General features: G+C 50.0%; 1 protein-coding gene across 1 annotated transcript; it reads left to right on the top strand.

Annotated features, from left to right (window-relative positions):
* Nucleotides 1-1,445: 1,445 nt before the first annotated feature.
* Nucleotides 1,446-11,812, top strand: LOC135888368 (killer cell lectin-like receptor subfamily B member 1B allele C). The gene is made up of 6 exons (XM_065416174.1): nt 1,446-1,533; nt 7,463-7,561; nt 8,319-8,486; nt 9,418-9,572; nt 10,803-10,915; nt 11,689-11,812. The coding sequence occupies exons 1-6, from the start codon at nt 1,446-1,448 to the stop codon at nt 11,810-11,812; spliced, it is 747 nt and encodes a 248-aa protein (XP_065272246.1).
* The last annotated feature ends 572 nt before the right edge of the window (nt 11,813-12,384 follow it).

Below are 12,384 nucleotides of genomic sequence, written 5' to 3'. Positions count from 1 at the left end.
CCTGAGGAGGCCCGACCCCCAGTTTGAGACCCCCTGCTCTAACTCAAATACCTGCTGTGGACTCAACATCTGCACTACTGCTGTTCTCTGGCCTGTGTTACAGGTGTTAGACAAGACGCTCTAATGACCTTTAAATCTATGAAACTATTAATCACTTTTCACAGCCACATTTGCCAGCTGTTTGATGCTAGGTTCTAAACCTCACCGTAGGTCACTGGGGCATAGCACCACATTCAGAGCAGTGGGTGGGCTGGAAAGGTCTTCTGTAGTGGAAAGAAAAACTTCACTGATGGGGTGGGGGGAGTGTGTGTGTGTGTGTGTGTGTGACCTTTTTCGCCAGCTTCTAGTCAATGAGCCGGGAGGTTTGAAGGACAGCTGGGGGCACGTGCAGGAGAGTAGTTCATTGCCAGTCTCTGCTCCCACTTAGGGCTGCCTGAGCAAAGAGTCATGCGAGCTTCACTGGAGCTAGCATGCAAAAACTGGCAGGGTGGCTGGGACGGTGCTAGTGACTTGGGCTCAGACCCGAGGGAAGGCAGATGACAGGCCTGGACTTGAGCTGCTCGCCTGAGGCAACATCCACGCTGCTATTTTTAAGGTGCTAGCTGCCGTGAAGGAAGCCCAAGCCTAGCCACACATATAACGAAACAACCGCCCCAAGGTCCTTATGCCAGTAATGAAAACCCACCAATTTCCCGCTCCTTGGACCACGCCGTGGAACCGTGCCAGAAACGTTTGATTTCAACCGTTGGGAAATGCTGGTTGTTCTTCCATGGACAACGTTGATGGAAATGATTTTTTTCCTCGCCAGTTTCATCAACATTTTCAGTGGAAACTTCCCACTTCTTCTGCAACCTCCCCACACAATCCTCTGACCAAAGCCTTTCCTTTTCGGGGTGTGTGTGTGTGGGGGGGGGGGGTTAGTTGGGGGACGAACATTCCAAACTTTCCCAGGAAAGTGGCTGCATTCTGCCAAAAATGTCATTTGAGTGAAACCCCCAAGAAAAGATTTTGTTAGAAAACTGTCCACCCACCCTCTTTTCGAGCTCATTTCCGCCTCTTGAGCTAAGAAAGCGACACAGGCTTTTGACAGCTGGCTGCTGTGGACAGCCCCCGCAAAGACCATTGAGTCTCCGAGCACAGAGAAAAGCAGAGGGCCAGGAGCTAGACACCCGACTGTCTGCTCTGGCTCCAGGCTGGGATTTGCTGCCTGACTGAATTAGAATCTCCATCGAATCTGAGCAGAGTCGAGCGCCCAACGCTCAAAAGAGCAGCTGGGGAGGAAGGAACAAATTATTCAGCCATTCGCCAAAGTCCATGCAGTGGTCAGAAGTGGGGATATTTCCACACAGACAATATTTCCTGATAGAAGAGGTGTCGGTCAGCTTACCTCAGACACAAGGACGGTGCCCTCACACCCAGCTCCCTGCCTGTCACCTTTGCTGGCTATGGCTGAGGAGGGAGTAATCTACACTTATCTAACCCACCCGGCAGGCTCCCTGCCCAGCGACACGTCGGCCCCGGCTCAGCATCACAGTGAGTGGATTTCACTTTGTGGTGGTGTTTCAGGGGGTGGATTTGGGGAGGCTGGGATTCCATTTTTGCGACTGTAATGTTGATAAATAGCAGGTCTAGCAATGCACTAGGGGTCAGATCCCCATCTGGTGTAAGCGGGCACAGCTTCATTGACTTCAGTGCATTAACTCCGGATTTACACCAGGGTCACGGAGATCAGAATTTGGTCCTAACTCCACTGATTTCAGTGGGTCTGCTCTGGATTTAACTCTGGTCACTGAGCTCAAAATCCAGCCCTGACCCCATTCATTGCAGTGGAGTCACTCTGGATTTGGAACAAAGTAATTGAGATCAGAATGCACCCTGACAAAATCCATCGCAGTGGAGTCACTCCAGATTTGGAACAGGGTCACTGAGATCTGAAATCAGCCCTGACTCTGTGAAAGAAAATAACCTGAAGACAATCTAATGTCTCTTTCAAATCAGCTTCATTAAACCCAGCATCCAAAACGCTAAAATGTGTTCATCCTAATTGTATATGTACTCCATGGCATCACTACAAGGCAGAATAACGTTGTGTGGCTGCCTTAATTGTGCATTTCCAGACCTGGATTCCTTTGGGGCAGTGCTTGGTGGTAGGATGATTATAACACCCCTGGAATGCTTTTACTATTAAATTACACTCCATCTTCGCTCCACCTTCACATAGATTTTTGTCTGGGCATCACTATGCAGGGCCAGATAATCAACATGTGAAATCAGCTCTGTAGACTATGGTGGCATTTCAGCTAGGGTGACCAGATGTCCCTATTTTATAGAGCCAGTCCTGATATTTGGGTATTTTTCTTATATAGGCTCCTATTACCCCCTACCCCCTGTCCCGATTTTTCACACTGGCTGTCTGGTCACTCTAGTTTCAGCTGATTTGCACTAGCTGGGGGTCCGGGTTTAGGTTCCTCTAGCCCATTGTTTCCCAAACTGGGGTTCGTGAACCCCTGGGGGTTCACGAAATGTTACAGGGGGGTCTCTAGAAAAAATCCCTAATGGCAGACAGAGCTGTCCCTAGGGACCCCGGGTAGCACGGGGCAAGCAGACCGGAGCCCCTGGACTTCCAAGAGCTAAGCAGATCAAAGCAAGCATATCTATCACACTGAGGAGATTTAAACTTCAAGACTCCTTATAAGAAATGGAAAGGGAGGGGGATATGTTTTGCTGTTTTTAAATTAAATAGGCAGCTAGTATTGGTTTTAAAATTATTATGAAGAACAAGTTTAAGCTTTGTTGTAACGTGCGTTGTTTGTCTGGACTGCTCAAGCCCGGAGTGCTTGTGTAGGAGGAACTCTTTGAGTTGGTTTCTTAAATACCTTCATGCTGTTTCACATCTGATACTCCTTGATGAAACATAGGAGCCTTGTCTTATAACAGCTTATTCAAAGTGATACAAGCTACGAAAGTGAGATCTGGGAAGAGTGTTGCCATTTTCATAATGTAATAAAAATACTGTAATGATAAATAATAATTATTAATAAATAGTGTGTAATAAGCATGTCATAAAAACAAATTTTATATTTCCAAGATCACTGCTTTTATAATTTATACTCAGGTAAAGGAGAAAATCCTGGGAAATTTTCATTTTTAAGAGGGGTTTGCGAGACTTGACATTTTAGTGAAAGGGGTTCGCGGGTTGTTAAAGTTTGGGAACCACTGACCTAGCCCGTAGCAGAAGGTCATCGAAATGCTTTGACTCGCTTCTGGACTGGTAAATGAGACAGTGTCTCTGAACTCTTCCAAACCAGCGACAGTCTAAGAGCCAGATTGGCCCTGGTGTAAATCGCGGTAACACCACTGGCATCTACAGGGCTTTGCTGATTCATAGCAGCTGAGCATCTGGCCCGTATGCCTTGATTAATTAATTAATTAATTAATTTATTTATATGCTCAGCACCACAAGTGGGACCAAATTTGCAGGGGCTCTCAGCTTTCGGGTGGGCACCCCACTCAGTGGCTAGGTTCCAGGGGAGCCCAGCGCATTGGGTGCTAATCTCTGGAAATCCTCCCATAGACGTCACAGCTGCAAGTTGCCGTTGGATGGGGAACATCTGGAAAGCTGTCTCCTGAGACACCGAGCCCTGACTGTGGGTACTGATGCCTGGCAAATCTGGCCCTGAGTGCTGAGGAAAATGTGACCCCAGTCAGTGGCGGATTTAGAGTTAGTGGGGCCCTGGGCTCAGCTTCATTTTGGGGGTCCCTCCTTGGGACCCAGCCAAGAAAAAGAACATTCTCTCTTATCTCCCCCACTGTCCCCGTGTTTCATTCTGTTTTTCTTCATCCCCCTCCTATAAGTAATAGGAAGTAAATGAAAATAAAGCGAGGTACCTTGATTGTTTTTCTAGTCTAACTTATTTTTCCACAGACCACTTGAAAATCACTGAGGGTCTCGGCGGACCATCTTTCCAAATATTGTTTGTACTATTAGCTAACTATTGTAAAGTGCTTTATAAAAAAAAAATGTAAAAAAGCGTTGTGGTGCGGGGTCTGGCCAGGACTTAGGGTGTGTGAGGGGGCTCAGGGCTAGAGGTGCAGGATCTGGGAGGAAGTTAGAGTGCAGGAGTGGGCTGCGGGTTGGGGTGCAGGGTCTGGCTAGGAGTTAGGATGCAGGAGGGGGCTCAGGGTTGGGGCAGGAGGTTGGGGTGTGGAGCGCTTACCTGGAGCAGCTCCCATTTGGTGCAAGAGGTGCAGGTGGGAATGTGGGGGCAGGGTGCAGGAGTCAGAGAGGGCAGGTGGCTGGGGGTGTGTGAGGGGGGTGCAGGAGTCAGAGCTGGGGGTGTGGGCTGGGGTCGTGGGGGTGCTCCCCGCCCACTGCCCCACCCCAGGCCCCTGCCCTGAGCGGCTCACGGCAGGAGGATGGGGGGGGGGTATGTGTAGGTGAAGTGCGGGGACACCACCCCGATTCCACCCCTTTCCCCAAGGCCCAGCCCTCGCCTCTTCTCTGCCTCCTCCCCCAAGTGTGCTGCAGCCCTGCTCCTCCCCCTCCCCCAGGGAGTGACCTGAGCGCTGGCAAACAGCTGTTTGGCAGCGGGGGAAGCCCTGGGGGGGAGGGGAAGGGGCGGGTCCATAGCCTGCTCGGAGGAGGAGGCGGGGAAGAGGTGGGGGGAGGGGGAAGCTTGGCTGCCGGTGGGGGCGGAGCCTGCAGCAGTTGCTGGCAGGACCAAGCTTCTGCCCCCGCAGTTGCCCGGCCCTGGGGCCCTCTGTCGTTGGGGGGCCCCGTGCCAGGGCCCCCTGTGTTTTATGGTAAATCCGCCTCTGACCCCAGTGCTGAGTAACTGCAGCTTTACTTTGCACAGAAAACGATTTCATGCAGGCTGTGGGCGTAGTGAGAGCAAGACACAGTTGGTCGCAGCGTATCGTACAGCTCTGCCCTCCTGCGCCGTCACATTGCCCGACTGGAATGCGGCCAACACGTACTGAGACCAAGCAGAAGGAGCAGGGAGGCCCGGGGGGGAAGGACACTTGCCCAGAACTTGGAGGACCTGGTTTAAGTCCTTTTTTGCACACCCCATGTGTCGCCTTGAGCTAGGCGCGTGGGTCAGACTTCCACAGGTACGTCGGTGCCTGAGCAAGTTGGATTCAGTGGGACTTAGAAAAATCACACCCGACCTGTTTTTTAGGTGCCTAAATACCTTAGGAAAGCTGGCCCTCCATCACTCGGTGCCTCCGCTTCCCACCCGTAAGCAGGCGTGGAGAGACAGGGCAGCGTTCTATTACCTCTGTGTCTGTCACCGGTACAAGCGCTGCTGGGCTCTGCGGCCGGTGCTGGTGGCACAGATCACGAAGACGTTAATGAACTGGAGAGGGGTCAGGGAAGAGCCAAGAGAAGGATTAAACGGTTAGAAAACCTGCGTTACAGTGCGAGACTCCATCTCGTCAGCGTGACAAAGAGAAGGTGACGGGGTGACTTGCTCCCAGGCTGTCAGTACAAATATTTAATAACGGGCTCTTCAGTCTAGCCAAGGTCTAACACAACCCAATGGCTGGAACTTGAAGCTAGCCAAATTCAGGCTGGAAATACAGGTACATTTATAACAGGGAGAGTAATTAAGCAGTGGAACAATTTACCAGGGGTCACGGGGGATTCTCCATCATTGACCGTTTTTAACTCAAGCTGGGATGTTTTTCTGATGGCTCCACTGCAGGCATTATTTTGGGGCAGGTCTCTGGCCTGTGCTAGCCTAGAGGTCAGACTAGGTGATCACAATGGTCCCTTCTGGCCTTGGTATCATAGGCACCGACTTCTGCTCCCACCAGTGGGTGCTCGACTCCCCTCTTGCCCTGGCCCCACCCCTACCCCGCCCCTGCCCTGCCCCCATTCCAGCCACTTCCCCAAATCCCCACCCCGACCGTGCCTCTTCCCCGCCTCCCCCCCTGAGCACGCCGCATTCCCACTCTTCCCCCTCCCTTCCAGCATGCTGCCAAACAGCTGTTTGTGGCGGCAAGGCAGGAAGTGCTGAGAGGTAGGCGGAGGAGGAGGTGGGGCATGTGGCGGGAGAGAGAAGCTTGGCTGCCAGTGGGTGCAGAGCACCCACTAATTTTTCCCTGGGGGTGCTCCAGCCCTGGAGCACCCACCAAGTCGGTGCCTATGCTTGGTATCTACGCAAGGTGGGGATAACAGCGCTGCCCTGTCTCAGAGCAGTGCAGAGAGGGTAAATATTTCCCGGGTTATGATGCGGAACCATCACAACCCAGAAACTACAGAAACGGGGCCAGGTGAGTTCCTTAGGACGACAGAATTCTGTTACCAACTCCAGTTCCTTCTAGAGTCGGGCTGATTCCTGGAGGGGATAAAAAACAGCAACGAATTTTTAGTCCCTCAACCGATCAGCTACGGCTCTGAACCACCGAGGGAGCAGGGCTTTCGCTGAGTCACCACCCAGAGGCAGTCCCACTCCAGTGTATCAGTGCGAGTGCCTCTTTTGGCTAGATGTCCTTGTTGCTAGGCTACCAGACTAGCACGTGGGAAACCTGGTTTTGGTTCTTGGCTCTGCCACTGACTCTGTGTGTGACCTCGATCAAGTCACTTAATTATTGTGGCCTCTAGCAGCCCCAGTCATTTACCAGGATGCTGTTGTGCTCGGGGCTGTACAAACCCGGGATAAAAAGGCAGTGCCCTGCCCTATGGCATTTCCAATCTGGGCCTAAGACGAGAGACGACAGAAGGTGACAGACAGATGATGGGGAGAGCAACGAGCCCATAATGGGCGCTGTGAGGAGCTGTGGTAGCTGCACCCTCAGCCTAGCCATTGTCAAGTTTTTTTGTGGGCGTCACAACCAAGGAGAGTGTTGGTGTCTCTGCGCTGGGTCTGACAGCTCCTCCCCCCCCCTCTAAACCGGGATCGCAGCACAAAGGGATCCCTTAGGAGATGATGCCTCCTGCAAGGTGTGTCACTGAGCGATGTACGCTGTGGCTCGCTTTCATCCCACCACGTATTGCCGGGCTGGAGGCAGGAAATACTGGGTGAAATTCCCAGCCCCGTCTGTTGAGGAGATGAGTTGAGATGATTGGAATCATCCTGTCCAGCCTCAGTTTAGAGATCCACTCAGAGCTGATGGCTTACATCAGTTTACTGTATCTCTGTATGATCATTAACACACGTTCACCTCCCCCCCCCACACACACTTCCGGCAGTGGGTTTCCTGATCTGCTGAGGTGAGAAGAGCAGTGTCTTCTCCACCTCCTTCTCAGAGACTTTTGCATGCAATTTGCTCAGCTAGCCACAGCCAAACAAGGGGGCTTGTTTCCACTGACAGGCAAGAACTGCAAACAGGCCAGGCCAGCGCGTTAAAGGGCAGAGACGTCGCCTTGCAGATGTCAATGGGTGTGGGGGCACCACAGGCAGTTATCTCCCCCGGTGCATGCAAACCGGCTCTGCATTTCCCCCCTTGATTCTTGCAGCTTGTCCGCAGTGCCCGCTTTGGCATCGGATCGCTCTGCGGGTGGGCTGGGCCGGGAACATTGTCCTGCTGGGAGCTGTGCTAGTGCTGGCTGTCCTGGGTGAGTAGCCCCCGGCTGCGGGTTTTGTGCTGTGGCCCAGCAACGCACCGGGAACTCAACACACCTTGTTGGGGCTCAATGCCAGAATCGCTGAGCGGCGGCCTCTGGCCTGGGGGATACAGGAGGTCAGACTAGATGATCCAAATGGTCTCTTCTAGACTTGAAATTTGTGATTCTGGGACAACTGTGCCAGATTCTCTGTTGCTATAAATTGCCTTAGTGTCATTGATTTACACTGCCAGGGGATCTCCCATTGACTGTAATGGAGCGACATAGATTCACACCGGCTGGGATCTGGCCCATTGACTCCGATGGAGCCATAGGCACTAACGTCAGGGGTGCGCCAGGCCTCAAGCACAGACAGAAAAAAAAAAATAGGAGGTGCTCAGCTCCCAGCAGCCACAGTGGTTCAGCGTGGCCCCTGGGATGGCTCCCAATCAGCTGTTTGGAGGGCAGGGGAAGGGGGATGGGGCAGGAGACAGTGGGGCGAGGAAGGGAGAGGGGATGGAGAAGGGGGTGAAGCGGGGGCATGAAGAGGCATAGTGAGGGTGGGGCCTCGGGGGGAGAGGTGGAGTGAGGGCGGGGCCTCAGCAGGAGAGGCGGAGTGAGGGCGGAGCCTCGGGGGGAGAGGCGGAGTGAGGGCGGGGCCTCAGGACGAAGCTGGGGTGGAGCGCCTGTGGCTGGAGTTACGGCTGATCTACACCAGCTGGCATCTGGCCTTGTCTTTTCCAATTTTTTGCTTTAATTTATCCTGAAGTTAGCCAGCGCCCTTCCCAGAATCGCCAGATGCCAGCCATCCCGCAGACCGCTCCGAAGAGCGATTCATGTGAGATAAATGAAAACACAACATTGTGCAACCGTACACTGGAGAATTTCCGATCTTGCCTGAAGCAAAACTTGTGTGGGGTGGAAAACAGCTCGGCAGGTAACCCCCGCGCATCCTGTATCCAACCCGTCACTTACCCTCACTGTTACACACCCGGATGTTTACATAAAGCCGAGACACCTTCGTTCCCATCCACTCTGTATCCCATCCCTCCTTTCATGAGCCTCTATAATATCGCCAGGAATCTACAGCCTCAACAGTGACTGCTACTGGCCAGCCAGGGTGATCTGAGCTTTGAAAGATACAAGCAGCTTTAGCGATAATAGTGAATTATGATTTTATAGTTCTTTAGCTGATATGTGTATTACATGTGTAGCATCTAGAGGCACTGAGATCAGGGCCCCTGTGTGCACAGACACACAGCGAAAGACAGTCCCTGCCCCAGCTGAGATCAGGGCCTTGTTGTGCCAGGCACTGCACAGACACACAGCGAGAGACAGTCCCTGCCCCAGCTGAGATCAGGGCCCCGTTGTGCCAGGCGCTGCACAGACACACAGCGAGAGACAGTCCCTGCCCCAGCTGAGATCAGGGCCAGCATTGACTGACATTAACATACTCCCTACTGAGCCCTGCAGCACAGCGCCCCCTAGCACTGCACTGGCGCAATGGGGTCAGCAGTGGCTGGTGAGAGCACTTTATTGAGCCTCTACCCTGATAACTGAACACAGCCCCCCCCCACACGCCCCCGCAGCGCCACTGACTGTGAGGGGAGAGCGCGCCCTGCTGATCCTCCTGCTACGCTAACCTGTAGCACAGCGCCCCCTTGCATCACAGTGGGGTATTGGAGCCAGCACTTACTCTGAGCACCCCATGGTGTTATGGTCTTGCCACGCTGCCCAGAGTTCTGCCAATGCGCTACACTTTGTCTCATTAAAACATTGAGTGTGAAGGCTCCATGTGTCTCCGCTGGTGGAGCAGGTCAGAACAATCAGATCCATTATTTTAATAATTGTTCCATTTCCCCGTCCAGAGGGCTCCAGGTGCAAACTCTGCCCCAGGCACTGGGTGCCGCATATGGACAAGTGCTACTGGCTGTCTGAAGAGAATCAATACTGGAGCAGGGGCCGTGATGACTGCTCATGGAGGGGATCTCACCTGCTAGTGATCCAGGACCGGGAGGAGCTGGTAAAGAACGTGCTAAACTTCACCTAACATATTTGTGTCCTTGTTAATGAGAGCAGGTCACGAAGCCCTCTTTTATTTTCCCAACAACAAACTTTTGAAAGTAAAATTTTCATTCACAATTTTTCTGTTTTTGACAGGAAAAATTTAAAGGGAAATGAAATGTTATTTTTTTTCAGAATTTTGACAGATATTCTCCATTTATTTTTAATAATTTTTTAACATTTAAATTTTCAGTTGTGCAGAATTATGGATTTGAAGTATTTTTTATCAATTTTTATTGCTGTAAATTTTCACGGTTGTGGGAAATCATGGGGCAGGGTCAGACACTGGGAAGGGAGGTCGGACCATAATTAGTTAATGACAGTAGATGTTGAGTTTCAAAGAGGTTAAGTTTTGTAACAGTCAACATATACAAAGTAAGAATCCTTAAATCAAATGCTAAGGTCTCAAATAACATTTTTCTTTCTTTGCCTCTCTGTAAATTTTGATTATTGTCAATGGAAATATTTTTCATCAGTTTGTGTGTGTACGGTGAAGTCAACATTTGCCGATAAAAATCGAATCGTCCCAAGCCTATATACTTAGACTGGGAACGATTAAATTTTTATATAAATAAATGCATTATATATATATATATAATTATTATATAAATAAATACATTAATAGTAGATCCCAAAACATTTTACAGTGTTAAAATGATTAGGTACAAACTGGAGACAGGAATCACGCAGCTATCGCTGGGATTTGGCTACTTCTGGGGTGGGACAGCTGGGTAACAGCTGTATAGCGACGTTGCACAGGGTTTGTTCACTCCATACAGAATCCTATATGGAAAGAGGTGCAGTAGGTGGATAACAGCTGACATGTTTGCCCAGGGTTGAAATGCTATTAATTATTTATTAGAGCTGTGTTTAAAAAAAAAAACAGCACAAAAAATTGTAAAAACTGTCATTCAAAAAAATTGAGAATGTTTACTGATGTTCACCGAAAATGATAACCAAAATTCATCAAAATCTTGGTGGAGGGGAACAGGACTGACTCAGTTATTAATTAATGCTATACATTGTTTGTTATGTTTACTTTCAATTGGAGTTTCATCTGGTTCTCACTTGTCACCAGTATTAATGATCAAAACCCAAACTAGAGATCAGGTCTCATTTGCATTGTGAGCAAAGGAGCCAGAGAATTCTACCATGTTCTGTTCTCTCTGACACCGTGTCCATGTCACAGGAGTTCACACAGAATCTTACAGGAAATCAAAATCCGGTGTGGATTGGACTCAACATCACATCCCCAGGGAAGAAGTGGACCTGGGTGGATGGTTCCCCATTAAATCAAACGCTGTGAGTGTTTCTTGATGAGTATTTGACATGAGTCTGCAATAAATACATAGTGTGAAACCCTGGGCCCTATTAAAGTCAAGGGCAAATCTGCTGTTGACCTCCATGGGGCAAGGATTTCATCCATTAAATCTTACAGGATAAAGACCTCAATCCTGCAAACACACATGGGGTTAAGTCTCATTGCAGTGAATGGCAGTATGCATGGGAGGAAATCAAGGCAAGTACATAAATGTTTGCAGGATCCGGGTCTCTGTTTGCATGGCCCCACACTCCTGGGCAAAACTGGTTACAAAATGGGGAGAAACACGATTTTTTCAATCTTTTCTTGTTTTTTGTCAACATCTGAGATTTTAAAATTCAAAAGCTGATCAATTTCAAAACTGAGAAAGTCCCAACTGCCTCCATAGTTGGTCAAAAAACTAGATCACTCAAAATTCATCAAAACTACTCTGTTTTTTCACTGAAATTTGAAATTGACTCAACTTTTCATGTAAGTTTCAAAAGCGGAACATTTGCATCTGTTCTAAAGATTGGCCTCTCTGCACTAGCACTCTGATTAATCACTTTGCTGCAAGTTTCTGTACCATGTGCCCCTCTCCACCAGGTCTGGACTTCAATATAACAACTTGTTTCATGTATTAGCCTATCTAGGGAAGGACTAGAGATGACGCTGGAACCCCAACATCCTGAAAGAAAGGAGAAAAGCTGCTATAGACCCTCTTCTCCACCTCTAAACCCACTGATTGTGACTGTCTCCTTCACTCCTTTCACAGATTCACGGTATCGGGTCCTGCGGAAGAGAACAGCTGTGCTGCAATACAGAAGAATCAGATCAAGTCTGAAATCTGCAACACTCACTATAAATGGATTTGCCAAAAGGAAGCTGTGCTCATTTAACCGGGTGGATTGGCGACCTCTGTCTGCATCTATGGAATGCAGAACATCCTGTGTTCTCAGCTCTATTTCAGCTAACAAAGCCTCAGGCAGCGTAAATCTGAGTAATGCTGATAAAGTGAATGGCACAATGCTGATTTACACCCATTGGGGGTCTGGGCCCATTGACTCCGATGGAGTTACGGCCAGTTCACACCAGCTGGGAATCTGGCCCTTGGATAATTTAAAAAAATAAATAAATCTATAATTTTTTCACAGTGCTTCTAATATTGTCTTCAGAGTATTAAAAGATTCCTGGGACATTATTGTATACATGATGGTAACACCTAGAGGCCCCAGCTGAGATCAGGGTCCCATTGTACTGGGCACTGCAGACACACAGGGAGAGACAGTCCCTGCCCCAGCTGAGATCAGGGCCCCGTTGTGCCGGGCGCTGCACAGACACACAGGGAGAGACAGTCCCTGTCCCAGCTGAGATCAGGGTCCCATTGTACTGGGCACTGCAGACACACAGGGAGAGACAATCCCTGCCCCAGCTGAGATCAGGGCCCCGTTGTGCCAGGCACTCCACAGAC

This window comes from Emys orbicularis, chromosome 13 (genome assembly GCF_028017835.1).
Source record: "Emys orbicularis isolate rEmyOrb1 chromosome 13, rEmyOrb1.hap1, whole genome shotgun sequence".
Lineage (NCBI taxonomy): Eukaryota > Metazoa > Chordata > Testudines > Emydidae > Emys > Emys orbicularis.
The sequence above is the reverse complement of the archived record's forward strand: the minus strand, read 5'-3'. Positions and strand labels throughout refer to the sequence as shown.

What these genes read in the sequence shown, in the direction of transcription:
- LOC135888368 (XM_065416174.1), top strand. Translation starts at nt 1,446, where the DNA reads ATGGCTGAGGAGGGAGTAATCTACACTTATCTAACCCACCCGGCAGGC. An exon ending in GGCCCCGGCTCAGCATCACA is followed by an intron (nt 1,534 to 7,462) that starts GTGAGTGGATTT and finishes TGATTCTTGCAG; the next exon opens with CTTGTCCGCAGTGCCCGCTT. An exon ending in TCCAGGACCGGGAGGAGCTG is followed by an intron (nt 9,573 to 10,802) that starts GTAAAGAACGTG and finishes TCCATGTCACAG; the next exon opens with GAGTTCACACAGAATCTTAC.